This window comes from Castanea sativa, chromosome 10 (assembly GCF_040712315.1).
Source record: "Castanea sativa cultivar Marrone di Chiusa Pesio chromosome 10, ASM4071231v1".
NCBI lineage: Eukaryota > Viridiplantae > Streptophyta > Magnoliopsida > Fagales > Fagaceae > Castanea > Castanea sativa.
The window spans coordinates 30,918,148-30,940,785 of NC_134022.1; the positions used below are offsets into that span (position 1 = coordinate 30,918,148).

At 37.5% G+C, this 22,638-nt stretch overlaps 1 protein-coding gene across 1 annotated transcript; it reads right to left on the minus strand.

Moving 5' to 3' along the window:
• Positions 1 to 5,020: 5,020 nt before the first annotated feature.
• Positions 5,021 to 5,693, minus strand: LOC142614149 (uncharacterized). Its single transcript, XM_075786695.1, has one exon. The coding sequence runs from the start codon at positions 5,611 to 5,613 to the stop codon at positions 5,248 to 5,250; it is 366 nt and encodes a 121-aa protein (XP_075642810.1). The 5' UTR covers positions 5,614 to 5,693; the 3' UTR covers positions 5,021 to 5,247.
• Between the last annotated feature and the right edge of the window lie 16,945 nt (positions 5,694 to 22,638).

Consider the following 22,638-nt stretch of genomic DNA (forward strand, 5'->3'; position numbering starts at 1 on the left):
AGGTGTATTTTTGGGAGAAGCTAAAAATTTTAGTTTATTTGAAATTTTAGTTTATTTTTACTATTATTTATAGGTATTATTATATTTTTTGATACTATTTATAAGTTATACTGTATTATTTCGTTAATTTTTACTTTTATTTATAATATTTTTAGCAAAAATATTTTAATTTCAACTAAATAAATTGTTCCTAAATTGACACTAGGTACAAATAATATTGCCTACCAGTTACTTACTAACATAATAAATTTTCAAGAGATAGTTGTGGCAATCATTTATGCTAACAGTATTCACTCTAAGCTCGTGCAATAATTCATATTTATTTTAATATTAAACGTATTTGTTTTTTTATTCTACCTAACTACTTTTACACGTCAATTTATTTAATTCTAAACTCCACCTCATGCATTACAAATACTGTTCACTTTCTTCTTTCATCTTTGAAAAATGCATAGAAAGAATAAAAAACTGAAATACAAAACTTATGCGAATATTTCTATCAATTTTAGCATAAGAATCTATTTTTTCTATTTTACTTATATATTTACTTTTCTAAACACTCCACATCAGATTATCTATTTCACACTACATTTCATTAAAATATTAATTTTTCTTGAATTTATTAATCATTTCTTTTTCTTTACACAATTATTATAGTAACCATGTATTTTTACACAACTTTACATAACTTAATGTGGGTGAATATTAAACTTATGTAGTACTTTTTTCTATTATTCAAGCACAAATGCAAGTACTTTAAAATTTATTTTATAAAATTGATGCATAAGTGGATGTGGGCGATTTTTTTAGATTGTTTAGACAAAATTTAGCCCCTAAGCATTTGTGCACAAGCTGATGCAAGTGCTATAAGGGGCTTAAGGCAACCGAATGCATAAGCTGATGTGAGTGATATTTTAGATCAGTAAGATAAAATTCAGCACTAATACCTTTTTCCACAAGTTGATGCTTATGTCTTTTTGCAATGCTAGTACTATAAGGCGTCAGGCAACCGAATCACAATCAATTCACACAAAATTTCTTAATGCCGACAAAACATATTACACGGATAAGAGATGAGCTCTTTTTGTAAATTAAATAAGATTCATAAGGACTTTGGTTTAGATGGTATCTAACTATAGTTAGTTAAGTTAGTTAGTTGCTATACACGGCAATTACATTTCTTAACAAATCTTGAGTGTCTTTTTATGGTGTAATTGTAAATAATAGTTATAAAGAGGGTCAAAAGTCTAATACCTCCAAAGACCTCCGCATCTTCTTTCAAATTAAAAAGCTAATTTTAGTGTTTTACATCACATCATACCACAAACATTGCCGCAAATTTTACTCTTATGAACTACTCTATACAATAAATAAATGATAACTTTTTTTCAATTATTATAATCATCTTTTTTTCTCGTGTTGCTTTACACGCGGCTTCTCTAAGAAAGCCCAATTTGGCACTACTAATTATTTTTATTTTCAATGAACAAAGATTGATGATTTATTCTAGGTTTAATTTTGAGTTGGCCTGTAAAATACTCTAGGAAATTATTCACTCTTATTGGAGGAGTATTTTTTCTCTTATAGGAAATGTAGACTCTATCAGAGGTCCCACACAGAAATTCACATCTCCTGTGAGAGGAGGGAAAAGGAAAAACGTCTCCGATGAGAGTAAATATATTCTCACTAAGACTTCGGTGATATAATTTTTAAGTTGCGCAGATCAATTTAAACTCTAGTAGATCGAGATATTCAACGAGGAAGATAATTATATTCGTGTGATAGTCGTGATACTCCACATTCAACTTCAATGAGGTAATTGCCAAAAGATAAATTACATTTAAAAGTCTCGGAGGAAAGCTACCAGAAACTCGAATCAAAGTTAAAAAGATACCCAAATCTAATTCCTAGGCATGGAAATTAAGGGAAGCTTTCTTTTCACCTCCACGCCATTCTTTTTTCGACCATATAAATTTAATTGGGACCCTTATTACGCGTTCTTAGATTATCACTTTAAGTACGAGGATTCGAATCTCTAGAGTTAAGGCTCTAAGTAGAGTTCATTAAATAACCATTTCTTTAATGATTTAATGGTTTAGATTCGTATCCGCATTTCATTAATAATATTCTTAAAATAATAAAATAATGTTGTAAATAAAACAATTAAGATGATTGTTAATAAAATGCGATGCAAATCGACCATTAAATCATTAAAGAGTGGTTAGGATTTAATGAACTCTACTTGGTAGAGTACCCTAGGAACTCTAGAGGATCTGAATCCAAGTACAAGTGCTTTTTGTGAATCGTAATCTTAAACTTTGAAAAGCAATTGATCCAAAAAAAACTTTGAAAAGCAAGGCTATAAACATTTGTTAAAATGTCAATCGCCCTTGAAATTAAAATTGATTCCATGCTACAGATGAAATTAATATATGTTAACCTTGGAATAACATAAGAATGACGCAAAGGCTTACATACGTAAATTGATATGATTTAAATTTCATTTTAAAGTTTTAAACCATAGTAAAAAAAATTTAAATCCTTTCATAAATAAAATTGTGTGTGTGTATATATATAATTCCAAGCAATATTACACCACTCAATAACTTGTTATTAAATTTATATTTTGAAAATTCAACCATTGAATTACATCTACACTATCTATAAAACGATTACCCTATTTGAACCGAACTTTTATATAGTTCAAAAATATCCTCATTAATGAAGACTAACTTTTCTTAAAAATATGGTCATAAATTTTAAATAACAAAATTTATTTTGAATTAAAAAAGAGAACTTCTAAAATTTAAGATTTTTTTTTTCATGTTCATCTTTTTATTCCCTAAAATTTTGCATTTTTTTATGCATTTTTCATCTGAATAAAAGTAAAACAGCCCAATTATAAAAATAAAAAACTAAGAGAACTAAAATTTAGCATTCTTTCCCCTCATTTTCATCTTATTTTTTCTACACAAACTTTTCTCTATATCACTACACCACTTTCAAACACATGTTCAAAAAATAAATTACAATTTCTGCATATCTCTAAAGTTTACCCTTTTTATTTAAAAAAAAATTAAAATATATATTTTCAAATTATAATAGATGCAAATTATTATCTTTTACAAAAAAAAAAAGAAGAAAAAGATGAGCCTCTGAGGCTTGAGCATGTTGCGCGTGCTTAGAGGCTAGTGTTCTATATGTTCATAACATGCAAGCTAATTTTCATGCAAACTGAATATAATTTACCATTTGATCCATAAACTTATCTTTTATGCATTATTTTAGACTACAAAAACTTGAATTTATATAATTATTTGATGACATGGCTATTGGATCTTTGATCATCTTTAAATTTTGTAAGCATGAAAAATATACGAAGATAATGTAATCCAGTGGTAAATTTATCAAAATTCACGTCTAATTAAAAAATATTAGGTGATGACATGGTTATTGATCTTTGATCATCTTTAAATTTTGTAAGTATGAAGAATATACAAAGATAATGTAATCTAACGGTGAATTTATCAAAATTCACATCTAATTTAAAAAATTGAGTGGTGTAACATACATACATACATACATATATATATATATATATATATATATATATATATATATATATATATATATATATATATATATATATATATATAAGACTAAAGTTTACTTTTTGCTCTTAAAGTTTGAGATTGTTTCATTTTGGCCTTTCATGTTTGATTCCGTTTCATAATGGTCTTGCTATTTATTCTCATTAATAATCTAATTGTTTATAATATGTTTTTCTACCTACAGCAATGAAATATATGCATTAATTCTACAACATTTTAGAGTTAGTATTTTATAAAATAGTTAAACATGAATGACACTTGATGGTCAAATTATTATTAAAAATGAGGAGTGTGATTAATATGAAAACATAATCAAACATAAGTGGCTAAAATAATTTATATATATATATATATATATATATATATATATATATATATATATATATAACCAAAACGAGATCGAATAGCCCAAAACTTAAGTGTCAAAAAAGAAGAAAAGACTTAATTGTTACTAGTAGAGTAAAAATTCTTAGAAAATAAGAAGGATTTCAAAGACCTTAACTCCTTGTTGGCAAACATAGATTGTCAATAACTACTACATGGTACATTAAAAGGGCTGACAAGTTAGCACAGCCAAGCTCTTGAAACTTCTTACTTTGATACGTACAGCCAACTACTTCAGTACTGGCCTGGGCGGTTAGCCCTTTATATTTAATTTTGTTCTCATATTAGTCTTTGCCACCTATTTCTATTAAGAATACTTTTAGGATCACAAACTATTTTATAATTTTTTGCTACAATTTTGACGATTGTTAGACTGTGAGTAATTATTTATTATTTATATATAGGCTCACTACTTTTTCTTCATCACTCATAAAATTTCTATTATATTACAGTTATGCCAAACAAGTTATATAAAAGTCTGTAGTACTAGATTTTTTCCTCCACTAGTGATCCAAACGTATATATATAGTTTGTTTTTTTCCATAACAATGAAATTTATGCATTCTATAGTATTTTAATGCTAGTATTTTATAAAATAATTAAACATGAATGATATCTGAAGGTCATATTGCTAATGAAAATCAGTGACAAACAAGTTATGCCAAACAAGTTATATAAAAGTCTGTAGTACTAGATTTTTCTTCCACCAGTAATATTCCAAACGTTCATATATAGTTTGTTTGTTTTTTTCCATAACAATGAAATTTATGCATTCTATAGTATTTTAATGCTAGTATTTTATAAAATAATTAAACATGATTGATATCTGACGGTCATGTTACTAATGAAAATGAGTGACAAAACCAATATGAAAATAGAACCAAATATGAATGGCAAAAACAAGATTGTTGAAATGCAAGTGGTCAAAATAAAAATAATTTAAAAAAAGTGTCAAACGTGTATTTTAGTTAGTAGAAGAAGAAGAAGATAGAAGGATTTAATTGTTATAAATAGGGCACAAATACTTACAAAATAAGAAGGATTTCAAAGACCTTAAATTCTTGTCAGCAAACATAGATAATAGATTGTCAGTAACTACTACATGTTACATTAAAAAAAAAGCTTAGAAGCTAGCACAGCAAAGCTTGAAACTTCTTACTAGCTATGATACACACAGCAAATTAAGCATACTACATTAGCATGGACACTAGGATTCCTCACAACTCTTCTACAATTGTTGTAAGCTATAACACTAAAGTGAAAGCCCTAAGTCTAATTCCTCTTCATCCTCTTCTTTCTTACTCCCTTCTTGTCTTGGAGAAGAACCCACAACGGTTTTCAACTGATGAGCTTCATCTTCCATGAAATCTTCACGTTCAAACGAGGGCTTCCAAACTTCAACTTGCTTGTTCTCTGCCTCAACTTTCTTCTTCTTCTTTTTGTTCTCTACTGCTTCCATTACATCTGAACCATTCATCAAACGGAAACGAGCCTCTCGAATATTCTTGATAAGAGCAAAAAACTTCTCTATCTTTTGTTCATCATCTTCTTCTTCTTCTTCTTCTTCTTCCTCAGGATCATGAAGGCAAATTTTTCTCTTCTTGCTTGCACCCTCCATGTGATGTCTGCAACACGCTGAAAAAGCCAATATTAAAGGACACAGAAATAGAGTGTAGTGTAGAATGCACTTTCTAGGTTGCTTCCGCGCTACTTGTTGGAGAGACCCTCAATTATATAAGGTCAGGGTCATGGTGTTCCATCATGAGCATATTCGTTTTCTTGCTATTAAATGACCAAATTACCATATACTTCTAACTTCTACCCTATTTTTTTATGCTAGCTCACAGTAAAAAAGTCTACAATATTTTACCATTTCTTTATCATTGTAAAATAATTAATTCTAATTTTATTAAAACTAAAAGGAATGATTCATGTACCATCAAAATGATGTCAATTCCCTTATCCCATTTGAAAGTATGTTAAACTAATTAAAATTTACCACCTCAAATAACGAGAGAAAAAAAAAACTAAATTTATTATGTCTATAACATTATTAAAGTCTGTTTGGATAGAGCTTATTGCTGAAAACTGAAAACACTGTAGCAAAATAATTTTTAAAGGTGTAAAAAATATTGTTCATGCCAAAAATTACTGTTCATTGACATAAAATTACTGTTCATGACCAATGATCAGTGACAGACGCGTGTGAAAAAAAAAAAAACCCAGACGTGGACGTGGACGCGCAAACGCGCAATCCAAACGTCCTCTTACTCTCTTAGTATAAAGTATAATTAGGTGTGATTAAAAGCTCTTAATTTTTATAAAAAAAAAAAAAATTCTTTAAGCTAATTATGTTTTTACCTTTCAAACGATAAAATTTTACAATTCCATGGTACCTAATTATTCACCATATAATTATTGCATAAAATCTAAATCTAATCCAAAGTTTAAAAGAAAAGAAAGTATTTACTGTGATTGTCTCGTGAGTTAATTTTCCATGTAAGAGCAAAGCAGACCAAGTCGAAAGGATGGGTATTTCAATAAATTTACCAACTTATATGGTTGAGTGATTCTCGTTGCAATGTAAATCATGCCGTCACTTTCAACTACGATATGACGAAATCCTGATGACATCATCAGTGGAATTTTTTTAGTCTCTTCGCTTTATTTTTTTTCCACAAGTGAAAAAGTTTTCTTCCTGCAATTTTTGGAGTTTTAATTGACTTTTTGTTTTTGGTCTTTTCCTTTTTTCTTCTTGTAGTTTTCCCTCTAATATTCGTTTGACTTAACCTACTACATGTTGGCATGTTGCACACTTGCGCACACTCACACTACATGATGAAATTTTTCGTTAATTATTTTTTGTCACTCTGTTTATTCCATTAATTTATTTTTTATTTCTTTTTCCAGGTTTTTCTTTTTCTTTTTTGTCCGTGACTCTGTGTACGTATGTGGCAGTAGAATTGTCACTTTTGATTGGAATCCCAATTTGTGACCACTGCAAAATATAATTAGCTGGACTCCTTTCTCTTTTTCTTTTTTCTTTTTTCCGATAATTTGGAGGGATAAGGTTCAAAATTTGTACTGCACGGTTAGAATTTTCAGAAATTGTTAATTGAATTATAAAGCTTGTTTGGTAAAAGATTTTTAGTAATGTTGTTTATATATTTTTTGAAAATATGTGTGAATGAAAAAGTATGTAAAAATACATACAATGTTATTTAAATACTAAAAACTATTATTTAACAATAGTAACAAATGGACTCTAAAACTCTTGAGAGCCTTTCAATTCATTTTATTCAATGGAATATGTGGTTGACTAATTACAATTTTGGTTTAAGAACCATTTATGGGCATGTGGTTCTTGCTAAGGAAATATAAGAGATTATTAGTAGGACAGTTTATAACACAAAATTTGACAAAAAAATTTGATATTTATTGATATGATAGATTTTTAGTAATAAAAAAAAAAAATAATATCAATAATAAATCTAAATAAGAAGTAGTATAAACTTATCACACCAACAAGTATTAAAAATAAGGTGAATCTTGTTTTTATATGCACCGTTACTTTTATTTGTATAGTTTTTTGTTTTTTGCTGAATTTATCAGTATAATTAATGACTTCAACGAACTGCTACTAGTATTATTAAATTATTATAGTACTCACAAGAACGGTTCTCGTGAGTACTATAATAATTTAATAATATTAGTACCCCTTGTGAAGTTATAATGGGACTTCAATATAAATGCCTTACAAGTTGCAACATGTGTTAGTTGAATAGGTCATTGGGTACCATCAATAGGTCAGTGCGTGAACTCCAATTTAGATTTTTGTTTCAATAATGGATGTCTCCCTCCCTCCCTTGAGGCGGTTTGTAAGGGAGACTCCTTTGTTTGTTCCTTTTCAGTTTAATGGATTTGTAGATTATCAAAAAAAAAAAAAGGTCAGTGCGTATGCAGTTCTACCCACTCCCCAATCAAACTCAAAGAAGGAAAGCCTAGAGGCATACAAGCTTAATCAATAATTGAAGAGTTGTGATGCGGATATAACAAATTATCACAAAATTTCAACAGTTTAAAATAAAATAATATAAAATAATATAATATATGTGGGGAGTAAAAGGGCTCAAATGGGCATATGGGCCTTTGGGCTGTAACATGGAGGGCCGACTTGCTCCAGGATTAAACTCTATGAGTCGGCCCATACGCCGAAGGTCAGAGGATACAGCCGAGGACGAGCTTCTCCTCGGACAAGCCCTAGAGAATTCAAAGTTTCATTATGAAGGTCAAAGCACAACTCTGGAAAGACCAGTGGTTAAAAAGGGACATCCTGAATCTTCTAGATGCACCAGTATTAAAGAAAATATCAAGAATAAAGGCTGCCACCTCCGCATTAAAGGCTCTGCACCTACCTCCCTGGCCGCATTAATGGGGAGGTGACCCCTGAATAGTGAGGTAGAAACTTCTAGTCACTGTTCAAAAAGTATCAGGGAAGGAAGTATAAAAGGGAGGTAAAGGCCAAAGAAAGGGGGGATCGGAAAACTAAGAAAGAAATTAAGAACTTGTAATCTTGAAGGAAGAAAGAGAAATAATAAAGAAGTAATCCTCGGCTCGAGTCCGAGGAGATCCATTTGTCATTATCGTTCGTTATTTACTTGTGTTTGCTTATAAAAGCCTGTTATCAAGCTCCCAGTACTTCTAACCTAGGTTTCAAGCCCCACACTCTACAAATTTTATTGTTTAAGGCTCATTGGGCCTGAGCTTGTGATTGTCTTTGGGTCCAGGTGCAATTGTGCACTTACAATTGGCGCCATCTGTGGGAAACCTAGTCTAGAAAAGGTTAGGATACCATGGCAGGCTTAGGTTCTCACCATGCAGAGTCACAGGGATCACAACCGGAGGATCATTTCGAGCGCCTTGAGCGTCAGAGGGATCGTGAGGGAAGTGTCCATACAGAATACCCCGGCGCTAGCCATACTCATGGTGGGGGTAGCACCACCCACGAGGAGGGTTCTAAATCCATGCAGAAGGAAATCAATCGTTTGAAGAGGAAGTTACATCGTGCTAAACGTAGGTTTTCACCGTCCTCATCTAATCCTTCCTCAGAGGAGGATAGGGGAGGTGGCTACAGCTCGAGGTCGCGCTCCCTCACCAGTGCAACGTCCTCCGGTGAGGAGGACGACTAGCCAACTCGCAGACGTAAGAAGCTTAATTCTAGGGGTTTAGGCAACGATGCTATGAGTAGGGCGTTGCACCAACTCTCCAAATCTCCATTTACACGGAGGATTGAGAAAGGAAGGCTTCCCAGGAGGTTTACCCAGCCCACTTTTACCATCTACAATGGCCGGACTGATCCGGTGGAGCACGTGAGTCACTTTAACCAGAGGATGGCGGTGCACTCTCACAACGAGACCCTGATGTGTAAAGTTTTCCCCTCTAGCCTGGGACCCTGCCACGAGGTGGTTCAACGGCCTTAAATCGGGGCTATAGGTTCGTTTGGAGCTTACAGAGCATTCGTTTCGCGGTTCATTACGTGTAGCAGTCCCTCAGCCATTGGACTCGCCGTATCCATGACTAGCGAGGAGGGGGAGACGTTGAAAGCATACTCCGCCCGTTATCGGGAGATGTTTAATGAAATAGATGGCGACTTTGATGAGGTGGCGCTTAATACCTTTAAGGTAGGCCTTCCTACCGATCACGACTCGAGAAAGTCTTTGACTAAAAGCCCGTCCCACAAGTGTACGTCGCCTCATGGACCGTATTGACGAGTATAAGAGAGTGGAGGAAGACCAACAGCAAGGAAAGGGTAAGGAAAAGGTTATCCCAGGAGAAGAAGGGATTTCAGGGTCAATACCACAATAACAAGCGCCGAGGAGAGATTACGTTTGGATCCCGCCCTCGGCAGCACCTCAGGTGCCATGAACACGTATTCCGAGAACCAGGACATCAGCTGCTCGGAGAAAGTCGTGAAGGGAACCCTCTTCAAATGGCCTGATCAAGATGGCGAATAGAGACCCCGCGAAGAGCAATCGAACCTCTTTTGCTAGTACCACCAGGATGTGGGCCATACTACCGAGAACTGTCCAACCCTTTGGAACCACTTGGAGCGAGCTTGTCGTTGAAGGAAAACTGGAGCACTCTGCCAACCTAGCGGGCAGGGCAGTCAATCTGGTTCAAACAATCAGAGGAATAATTCATCTCGGCCGGCTTTAGGAAAAATTAATGTTATTTTTGCTGCACCTGGCAGAACCGGCTCGGCTCCCACTAGGGTGATGGCAGTTTCTCATTCTCAGGCCGAGGATACAGGCTGCAGGCCGAAGAGGTTGAAGCTCAATTTGCCCGTCTTGGGATTTTCTGAGGAGGATAAAGTAGGGACTATCCAATCCCATGATGATGCTCTTGTAGTTACGCTCAGGATAGGGAACTATGATGTGAGGAGGGTGATGATAGATCAGGGCAGCGGTGCAGATATCATGTACCCTGATCTATTTAAGGGGTTAAGATTGAAGCTGGAAGATCTTACTCCTTACGACTCGCCACTTATAAGCTTCGAAGGGAGGTCCGTTGTGCCGAAGGGACAGATTCGTTTGCCCGTTCAATCCGGCTCAGAAACGCTGAAGTGGACTTCATCGTGGTTGACGCGTACTCCATACACGGCCATCCTCGCCAGGCCGGCCGCACGCTCTCGGGAGCCGTCTCCTCTACTTTGTATGTTAAATTTAAATTCCCTCGGGGAATATGTTGAACGAGGAAGTTCTCGGCAACTAATCGGTGGCCAAGACATGCATATCCTAGGCAGACGACGCAGAAGCCGAGTCTTCGGCTTTAATCACCAAGGACTTATAGCAGTTAACAGCTCCTAGTTCATCTGGGATGGTGACAAGAGAGGAGACACATTGTGAGGAGTTAGAGAAGTTTCCAGTAGCCGATAACCCAGAGAGGTTCTTCCAGGTCGGCATACTTTTGCCACACCAAGAAAAGATCGAATTGTTAGAATTTCTAAAGGACAATATTGATGTTTTTGTGTGGGATCCTTACGAAACTCCAGGCGTCGATCCGAGCTTCATTTGTCATCATTTAAATGTCAACCCAGCTATTGTTCCGAGAAGGCAGCCACCTCGGCGCTCTTCCAGAGAACATTCTGAGGCTGTGAAGGAAGAGGTGCTTAAACTCAAGAGGGCTGGGGCTATTAAAGAAGTTTTTTACCCCGAGTGGTTGGCCCATATAGTTGTTGTTAAAAAGAAGAATGGAACGTGGAGGGTATGTGTGGACTTTACTGATCTAAACAGGGCCTGTTCCAAAGATTCGTTCCTAATGCCGCGTATTGATCAACTGGTGGATGCCACTGTCGGACATCCTCAGATGAGTTTTTTGGACGCTTTCCAAGGTTACCACCAAATTCCTTTGGCATTGGAGGACCAAGAGAAGACTACCTTCATTACTCCGACGGGGAATTATCATTATAAGGTCATGCCATTTGGTTTGAAAAATGCTAGGGCTACTTACCAAAGAATGATGACCAGGATGTTTGAACAGCAATTGGGGAAGACTATTGAGGTGTATGTAGACGATATGGTGGTAAAGAGCAAAACGATACCTTCACACGTGAGAGACCTGGCTGACACCTTTCAGGTGTTAAGAAAGTACAAGCTGCGCCTTAATGCCTCAAAATGCTCTTTCGGCGTTGGGTCTGGAAAGTTTTTAGGGTACATGATCACTCATAGAGGCATAGAGGTAAACCCAACACAGGTGAAGGCTATTCAGGACTTGCAGCCTCCTTGCAACCCAAAGGAAATCCAGAAATTGACCGGGATGATTACCGCATTGAATAGGTTTATCTCTCGGTCAACTGACCGATGCCGTCCCTTCTTCCAATTGTTGAATAAGTGGAAAGGGTTTCAATGGACCGAGGACTGCGTGTTAGCTTTCCAGCAGCTTAAACAATATCTTTCTCGGCCACCCATTTTGTCTCGCCCCGAGGCGGACGAGGTCTTGTTTGCTTATCCTCGGCGGTACACACGCGGTCAGCCTGGTCCTTATCAGGAATGAAAGTGGGATGCAAAGACCGGTCTACTACGTTAGTAAGTCTTTGAATGAGGCCGAGGTGCGCTACTTGCTCTTAGAGAAAGCGCTTCTGGCCATAGTTCATGCCACGCGGAAGCTCCCTCATTATTTTCAATCTGATACTGTGGTGGTTCTGACCCAATTGCCTCTCAAGGCAGTGTTACGCAGCGCCGACTACACTGGTAGGGTGGCAAAGTGGGGAACCATATTAGGAGCTTTTGACGTTAAATACAAACCTCGCACCTCGGTGAAGGGCCAGGTCCTCGCTGACTTGGTGGCAGAGTTTACTGAACCATTGCCAGAAGAGACTCTAAAAGAAGCACGCATGGATGGAAAATCAGTTGGTGTGATCACGGCCGCAGGGCCTTCACCTTGGAAAATGTATGTGGATGGGGCTGCTAATCAGAGAGGTTGTGGGACTTGTTTGAGTATCCCAAGAGGAATTATCTTTGAAAAATCTCTAAGGCTATCATTCTCGGCTACTAATAATGAAGCGAATACGAAGCAGTCTTCGGTAGGCATGAACATGTTACATAAGATGGGTGGAAAGGAAGTCCATGCGTTCTCGGACTCTCAGGTAGTGGTCGGCCAGTGTCATGGGGACCATGGAGGCCAGGGACACAAGAATGCAAGATATCCGGCCCAGGTCAAGCGTCGGGCGAATTTGACTCCTTTGTCTTAGCTCACATCTCTAGGAGTGGGAACACTCATGCCGATTCCTTGGCTACGTTAGCAACGTCCTCGGCTGGACTTGCCCAGGATTATCCTTGTGGAGGATTCGGCTGGAGCCAACTCTTATCCCCGCCAGGGCGGCTCACGTCCATCTAATAAGGCTTGGACCTAGTTGGATGGACCCAAGTCGTATCTTTTCTTAAGAACGACATCCTTCTCCAGGACAAGTCCGAAGAGAAGGTGCGCGGAAGGCGCCACGTTTTTGGCTATCCGAGGATTAGTATCTTCGTATAAACGATCCTTTTAGGACCGTACTTGTTGTGTGTGCACTCGAATCAACGGAAGCATTACTAGAGGAACTGCATGAGGAAATTTATGGGGAGCCACATAGGGAAGGTCCTTAGCCCATGGAGCTCTAACTCAGGGTTATCCGGTGGCCAACATGCAGAGAGGCTCAGGACTATGCCAGAAAATGTGATCAATGCCAGAGGTTCGCCCCTAATATTCATCAACCTGGTGGGGTTCTTAACCCTCTCTCTAGTTCTTGGCCTTTTGCGCAGTGGGGATTGGACATAGTGGGGCCATTTCCAAGAGCAGCAGGAAATAAAAGATGGCTTCTTGTGGGAACAGACTATTTCACCAAATGGGTTGAGGTCGAGCCCTTAGCAAATATCAGAGATATTGATTCCAAGAAGTTTGTCTGGAAAAATATTGTCACTAGATTCGGTATACCACACACACTTATCTCCGACAATGGCGTTCAATTTGACAGCAAGGCCTTTAGGCAATATTGTGGTGACATGGGTATCATAAACAGATACTCCACCCCAGCTTATCCTCAGGGAAATGGGCAAGCCGAGGCCGTTAACAAGGTCATAGTCAATGGGCTTAAGAAAAAGTTGGGCGATGCGAAAGGCAGATGGATAGAAGAGCTCCCCTCATGTTCTATGGACGTATCGGACCACACCGCGCAGGTCCACGAGAGAAACGCCATTCTCTATGACTTATGGAGCCGAGGCGGTGATACCTCTGGAATCTGGTTTTTCCACCCTAAAGACAAGTTCTTTTAGCCCGGAGAATAACAAGGGACTCCTAGAGAAAGGTCTTGATTTACTCGAGGAACGACGCGAGGTAGCCATGGTCCAAATGGCTTATTATCAACAGAAGCTAAAACGGGGATATAATGCCCACGTGAGGCTAAGGCCACTTGCACCTGGTGATCTTGTACTAAGGAAAGTTGTAGGCACTTCTAAGAACCCAGCTTGGGGTAAGCTAGGACCCAACGGGGAAGGCCCCTATCGTATTTTTTTAGTAGTAGGCATAGGGTCATATCGGCTAGCTGACCTAAACGAAAGAATTGTACCACGTTCGTGGAATGTAAATAATCTTAGAAGGTATTATTATTAATAAAATGGGTTTTTGTCAGTTAATATTTCAAAGTTATGAGTACCTCTGACACCTGCAGCTACTGTTCTTAAGAATCAAACAGAAACTTGGTTAAGTGCAGTCCTCGGACCACAAACCTTGTGAAAATTGATGTCTTGTCATTTGTTAAACAGAACCTTAGTTATGCCGGGTCCTCGGACCTCCTACTTTGGGGAAATTAACATTTGAAGCTACAGTTCTTAAGAATCAAACAGAAACTTGGTTAAGTGCAGTCCTCTGACCACAAACCTTGTGGAAATTGATGTCTTGTCATTTGTTAAACAGAACCTTAGTTATGCCGGGTCCTCGGACCTCCTACTTTGGGGAAATTAACATTTGAAGCTACTGTTCTTAAGAATCAAACAGAAACTTGGTTAAGTGCAGTCCTCGGACCACAAACCTTGTGGAAATTGATTTGTTGTCGTTTGTTAATAAGTCAGAACCTTAGTTATGCCTGGTCCTCGGACCTCCTACTTTGGGGAAATTAACATTTGAAGCTACTCTTCTTAAGAATCAAAATAGAAACTTGGTTAGATCCTCGGACCACAAACCTTGTGGAAATTGATGTCTTGTCATTTGTTAAACAGAACCTTATGTATGCGGTCCTGGACCTCCTACTTTGGGGAAATTAACATTTGAAGCTACTGTTCTTAAGAATAAAACAGAAACTTGGTTAAGTGCCGTCCTCGGACCACAAACCTTGTGAAAATTGATGTCTTGTCATTTGTTAAACGAACCTTAGTTATGCAGGTCCTTACGACCTACTACTTTGGGGAAATTAACATTTGAAGCTCCTGTTCTTAAGAATAAAACGGAAACTTGTTAAGTGCAGTCCTCGAACCACAAACCTTGTGGAAATTGATGTCTTGTCATTTGTTAAAAACCTTCATTATGCCAAGATCCTCAACCTTCTACTTTGGAGAAATTAACATTTGAAGCTACTGTTCTTAAGAATTAAACAGAAACTTGGTTAAGTGCAGTCCTCGGACCACAAACCTTGTGGAAATTGATGTCTTGTCATTTGTTAAACAGAACCTTAGTTATGCCGGGGCCTCGGACCTCCTACTGTGGGGAAAGTAACATTTGAAGCTACCTGTCTTAAGAATCAAACAAACTTGGTTAAGTTTCTGGACCACAAACCTTGTAGAAATTGATGTATTGTCATTTGTTAAACAGAACCTTAGTTATGCCGGGTCCTCGGACCTCCTACTTTGGGGAAATTAACATTTGAAGCTACTGTTCTTAAGAATAAAACAGAAACTTGGTTAAGTGCAATCCTCGGACCACAAACCTTGTGAAAATTGATGTCTTGTCATTTGTTAAACAGAACCTTAGTTACGCCGGGTCCTCGGACCTCCTAATTTGGAGAAATTAACATTTGAAGCTACTGTTCTTAAGAATCAAACAGAAACTTGGTTAAGTGCAGTCCTCGGACCACAAACCTTGTGGAAATTGATGTCTTGTCATTTGTTAAACAGAACCTTAGTTATGCAGGGTCCTCGGACCTCCTACTTTGGGGAAATTAACATTTGAAGTTACTATTCTTAAAAGTCAAACAGAAACTTGGTTAAGAATATTAAATACTATTCTTAATATTTTGTCACTGTTCTTATTCTTATCATCCGTTTTATGGGAATCATTATCTCACCATTTATTAATTTGGGTCTCAAGCTCTTCATTTTTAAGTGTTAAGCAAAATTTTTGTAAGGAATGGTCCTTGGACCTTGCATCCTACAGAAAGCAATATGTTAGATTACAAAGGTTTAACTGTCATATGAGCTGTCTAAACTTAGACATTATTTGATGTCTAAATTAAGTTATGCGGCATTCTTGAATTAATAGTTATTTGCATAGTGGAATTATACTTATTTATGCTGTTTTCCCTTTAACTGTTTGATATTGAAAGCTCTCATGGCAAGCACAAAAAGAATAAAGTAAAACAAAGGCAACAATATTGAAAGCCAAATAAAAATGTATTTCATTAATTACATACAAGGAAGGGGAGTACAAAAAAAATTCCTAGACTAGGCCCTAAATTAGAGCAGGGGGTCTTGAAGGGAGCTGCTGCCAGCCTCAGTACTCTTCAATTCTAGCTCAAAGGTGGACAAGGCTTGTTTCCCTTTGTCTATTGAAGGAATGAGGGGCTCCATGCTCTGGATCTGCTCCTTCTCGGCACCAACGCACTCGTCCTTCTCTTTATGGGAACCTTCGAGTTCTAGGAACAGTGAACGAGCTCTTCCACCAGGAGGAAGGGCATGAGAGGCAAAGAACAGGAGGGTCTTCAATTTCTTGTATGTCTAGGGGAAGCCAGATGTTCCGGGGCTTCCTCAGCTCGGAAGCTTCGAGGAACCCCTACGCATTCATGGCCTCTCCCCGACCCGCCGACAGTACTCTCGCACAAGGCAGCGAAGGCCTCTGTCACTCTTCTTGCGTTTTAGCCACCCCTCCTGATAACCGGCCTTCTTCGGAGCCTCAGTGCGTGGGACGGTGGAGCCTCCTCCTTAGCCCGCGTAAGCTCCTTTTCCAAGTCGAGCGTGCCTGCGGACTTGGGCGAGCTCGTCATCCTTTTGATGAAGGAGCTTACGCTGCCCCTCTACTTGGGTTGTCATCGTCTTCAAGCTGGCCTTGTCACCATCTCTTTCTCTTTTCAAGTCGGCCAGCTCTGACGTGATCTTCCCGTTCTCTGCCCGGCCTAGGGATCTTCCGTCTCCTGTCTTAGCTCTTGCTCCATCCTACGCGCTTCCGAGAATCCTCCACGAACTTCTCGGCCGCGAAAACCTCTTGGATGGACCGCAAATACGCTAGGAGGTTAAAAGAGCGAAGTTGCTTACAAATAAATATAAAATATAAATGTAAGGTGGAACTTACCAAGAGCTAAGCCCCTTTTTAAAGAGAGAACACCGCGCTGGCCCATCTTCTCCAAGGACTCCATGTCCTGGGCAGCAGAAGGGGCGCTCCGCTCGGCTAAGTGGTGAGTGTGGCCTTGCCGGACCGCCCTACATCCGTAGTGGCAGGGAATGGGAGCGCCGTCCAGTCTCAAGTCAGGAGACCAGGTAGTTGGTGCTCGGTGACCCTCGGCCACTTCTCTGACCTCCCCGCTTTCAACTGATCCGGCGCGCCCTTTTCCCTTGTCCAACTTCGCCGGGCCGCGCGGGCTGTTTCATCTTCTTTTACTTTTCTCCTCCAGCCCCCTCAACCTCCGCTTTCCTTTTCTTCTTGGGATCTTCAGCTGGAGGCTTAGGGTCAGCTGGAGGAGGAGGAGGTAGTGGCAAAGCAGAGTGAGCTTGGGCCCCTTTTGCTCCTTTCTTTGCCACTCGGGCACCTCTGTCGGTCATGAGATCCTTAAGCCTGTCCATTTCTTCTTCGATTGAACTGTCGTCTGGACGCGCTATCACTAGACCCGCGATCCCAGAGGCCTCGGCTTCTTCTTCCTCCTCGTCGGAGAGGATAACAAATGGATTTCCGTGAGGTCGTGGAGAGTCCTCGAGCTGGAAGTGTTCTATCTCATCGTCCAAAGTGTTTGAAGAAGACACTTGCTCCTCTGGGACAACAGTTGCCTGGGAGTGTGTAGCTAGAGGGATCGCAGCAATCGGTTGTAGGTACAGTATGGTGTTAGGGGCGTTAGGGAGGTCGTTGTCGGCCAGGAAGTGTGGTCTGGCTTCGTGAATCTTCCTACGCCGCCGGTCACCGGCAATAATGGCGTTATCTATTGCCTGGAAGTCCGAGGATATGGGATCGTACCCCAGATGGGACGAGCCCTAAGTTGTAGGTCCGCCGACAAACACCGTGAGCGCAGCATCTCGGTTCAAATCTGCAACGTTGCAGTGGCTTAAGCGCGGGCGTACGTGTTGCTTATCTGCAAAGAAAGACATCAAAGCAAACAAACATGGTCAGATTCACACAACATATAATAAACTTAAATAAACATGAATACATGTGAATACGCATTTTTGCGAGTGTTAGTGGAAGTTGTGCGGTGGGGAGGTTAATCCTAAGGTGTCGCACCTGGATCTCCCCACTCAACTGGGCAGTGGAGGCCGTCGTGCCAGTTCCCAGAGACGATCAGTTAGTCATCCTTCATGCATTTGTTGGACTTGGGCATACAGTTGATTAGCCTAACGACGCTGGAGCGGGATTTAATGTAGTAACCTACATTGGTGAGTTTATGGCACTCGTACAGAAAGACAACATCGTGCCAGGTGTGGTTTAGACCCATTTGCTCGTTTAGAGCATCGAATGTACACTCAAAACTCTAAAAACGTTTGAGGTGCACTGGGATCGGGACATAACCGGTGGTTGCGAGGTACTCCCTAGTTAGGCTTCATTGGGAGGGTCATCCCACCCTCTACAAAGGCTACCATTGGGATGATAACCTCTCCTTCCTTTCTAGAGTGGCCACGGCTTCCGCCGGCAATATTTTAAACCTACATCGCCGGAATGTGATACTTGGCTCGAAGCCTTCCATTCCAGCGGCGGTATCAACTAGACACTTAAATTTTCCCATCAGGGAGGACGAAAGACTAACTCTAAAAGGAAAAATGTCTCCAGGATAGCCGAGACAAGATCCGAGGAGAAAAGGTTAAGAAAAAGAAGAATAAAAAACTTACGAATCTCAAGTTGTGCAAATTTCCACGGTTTTCTCAGAAAGTATGTTTACTGAAATGTTTTGATGGGATTAGTCCTGATGAATTAAATGAAGGCGCAGGTTCCCGAAGCGAAATCACGTGTGCGGAAAGCGGCCTCGAAATTATATTTGTCCCGCCCAAATTTTCGTGAAATAATGAGGACCGTTGGATGCCCATCTCACCGTTGAACGTGGGGGACAAGGTGTAACTTATAGTAATAAATGCGCGCGTTTTTGAAAATAAAACCGCCAAGTGTCACCCTCCTGAACGCGGAACGGTTTTCACACGTTTGGTTATTTCAGTAAAGTGTGGAAAAGTGTTCGTTGGATCAAAACCCTATTTTTCTCCTCGGATGATGAAAAATAGAGTTTTGAGGGGCTATTGTGGGGAGTAAAAGGGCTCAAATGGGCATATGGGCCTTTGGGCTGTAACATGGAGGGCCGACCTGCTCCAGTATTAAACTCTATGAGTCGGCCTATACGCCGAGGGTCAGAGGATACAGCCGAGGATGAGCTTCTCCTCGGAAAAGCCCTAGAGAATTCAAAGTTTCATTATGAAGGTCAAAGCACAACTCTGGAAAGACCAGTGGTTAAAAGGGGACATCCTGAATCTTCTAGATGCACCAGTATTAAAGAAAATATCAAGAATAAAGGCTGCCACCTCCGCATTAAAGGCTCTGCACCTACCTCCCTGGCCGCATTAATGGGGAGGTGACCCCTGAACAGTGAGGTGGAAAGTTCTAGTCACTGTTCAAAAAGTATCAGGGAAGGAAGTATAAAAGGGGGGTAAAGGCCAGAGAAAGGGGGGATCGGAAAACTAAGAAAGAAATTAAGAACTTGTAATCTTGAAGGAAGAAAGAGAAATAATAAAGAAGTAGTCCGAGGAGATCCATTTGTCATTATCGTTCGTTATTTACTTGTGTTTGCTTATAAAAGCCTGTTATCAAGCTCCCAGTACTTCTAACCTAGGTTTCAAGCCCACACTCTACAAATTTTATTGTTTAAGGCTCATTGGGCCTGAGCCTGAGCCCGTGATTGTCTTTGGGTCCAGGTGCAATTGTGCACTTACAATATAAATATTATGAAAATTTTTTAAAATTTTGTTGTATTCATAAATTTCTCATTACTAAAACTAGTATGCAATTCTATGCAAACGCATTGATGCATTTAAAATTAAAAAAAATTATTGTTATAAAAAATATAAATAATTAATCAAATTAATTTTTTTTAAAAAGTATGTAACACATGCATTTATGCATACAGATAGATAGATTTAAAATTAAACATAATTTTTATCATAAAATATAGATAATTAGTCAAATTATGTTTTTTAAAGTAAACATAATTAGTCACATATTAAAATGCTTACCTAAATTTAATACTACTTATGATCATTTTTTTTCTAATTTTTAATAAAATAAAATGTGTGGTGATTTTTGTTATGTGGTGATTTTTATTTTATTAATTTATTTATTTATTGAGAAACATATGGTGATTTGTATTGAGTATATATGATTTAAAAAAATTATACTTCATTAATATTAAATTCTTAGTATTTTGCACTCATCAACTCACTTGATACAAAGATTAAGAAACTTAAGTAGACGCATGGCACAAAATTGGATTATAATTTCAAATTCAAATTCAAATTTCTCTAAGCTTTACCTATTAATATATATATATATATATAGATGACTTATAAATTTGATTTTTTTTTAGTTATATGATTATGTTTTTTATGGTTTATTATATTGGACTCCTCGTTTTCTACACTAAATTATCTAATTTGACACAAAAATTTAAAAATTTAGATTAGATAGAACATGTGGTGCAAAATTAAACTCTAATTGAAATTAAATTTTTACACTAAATTAACTCACTTGGCAAAAAATTCTAAAATTTAGATTAGATGAGACACATGACGCAAAATTAGACTCTAATTGAATTTCAATTTGAAATTTAATTGAATTTTCTCTTTACTTTACCTATTATTATATATATAGATATGTTGTAAAAATTTATATTTATTTTAAATTATTTCAATAATATACTATAATTTTAATTTTAACGAATGTTCAGTCTGACAAAATAGACTTCCATTTTATAACTTAAAGTTTTTTTTTTTTTACTTTATTAACTATTTTATTTGTCAATTTTAAAGATATTTATGAAATATTTTCTGTACTATATATGTAAATTTTAATTGGACCATGCACAGACATACTAGTATACTACCAATAACTTGTAAACACATCATGCCATGCAATACACTCAAGTGTTATACTATTATAATAAGGGTATTATAATAAGTGTGTGTTTGGGACAAACTAAAAATTTCAGCTTATTTTTGCTATTATTCATGAGTTTCACTATACTATTCAGTTAACTATTACTTTTATCTGTAGTACTTTTAGCAAAAAATTTTCAGATTCAACTAAATAAGCTATTCCCAATCAAACAAAGTGACACATAATTTCTGTTTAGATTTAGTTTTCATGAGCCTAAGGATGGATATAGTGTCACTTCATTTATAACTTTGTTCCACCAAATAAATAATGATAGTTAATTTTTAATGAAGTGTCACTATATTCACCATTAAATTTGTTAACTACTAGATATTTACCATGAAATGGATTGTATATTCCCATAGCTTGCACTTGAACATTTAAATACAGCCTTGTAACTTAATTAATATCTTCTTATGCACAAAGTACTTGAAAGTCTAAGGTGAAAGGGTTCGAATTGCGGGATTATTTTCTCTCACATATTTGATTTCTACTTTTATATGTATAGATTAATATGTATAGATTATTGTGGGAATTCAAAAGCTTTGAATATCTTAAATTTTACAACATGCTGGATTTTAAAATCCCCTTTACGAGTTTTGATTTCTTGTGTCCTGACACTTGAATGGAAATTTGTTAAAAATTACAATTAGAAGACTAAAACATAGATCCTAAGTCTAGTTCTAAATACATGTACATTGAGCATGCTAAAAAACCTTTATCCCTGAAATGGGAAAAGTTTCATTAAACTACAAGTTTATTGGTGCAATAACTAGTTCAGTTAGTAAAATTTTATACCATTGCAGTGCTACAATCCGAAAAAAGTGTTGGCTACAATTGAATTCACCCCAAACAATCCAAGGGTATAGGGAATCTTCCTTACTTAATCCTTGGTGCCCTCTTCAAGATTTGTCATGATTTGAGTAAAAGCTAGTTACGTCCGCACTATAACCCAAAAGGACTAGACAAGTTACAATTAATTAGTGCTTTTCATAATCGTTTATATAGTCTAGATCTATCTGGCAAACACTCGCTATAAGATTTTTGCTCGCCCATCACACATTGATACAATCAAATCAAATCTAGACAATCTACAATATCATATTATGTAGTCAAGTTGGTAACGCCATATGACCTAAGGATACCACAATGCAACGTGAGCACTGGCGGCTCCAAGTTAAAGTTAGGATTGTCACAGGACCACCCTGGCCTAGGAAAAAAATCATTATTATATATAAAATTTAAAAATTTTATGATTTTTTTACCTTAAAAAAATGTGTGACCACGCTAAATTTTTTTAGATCCAATATAGTTAAACTTTGGACAAAGTTTAGCAACAAGCTTAGTTGTAGATTAATTAAGGCTATAACTCCACTCAATATTTTTTTATTAGATATGAATTTTAACAATTCTACAATTAGATTACATTTTTTTTTCTTATATCCTCCATGCTTGTAAAACTTCAAGAAGATTAAAGATAATTAAATAGCTTATGTTATCAATCAAATGTTTAATTTTTTAGTTTTTGTAGTTGTAAGTGCACAATTGCGTCTGGACCCAAAAACACACG

Coding starts and splice junctions, on each gene's coding strand:
- LOC142614149 (XM_075786695.1), bottom strand. CDS start 5,613: ATGGAGGGTGCAAGCAAGAAGAGAAAAATTTGCCTTCATGATCCTGAG.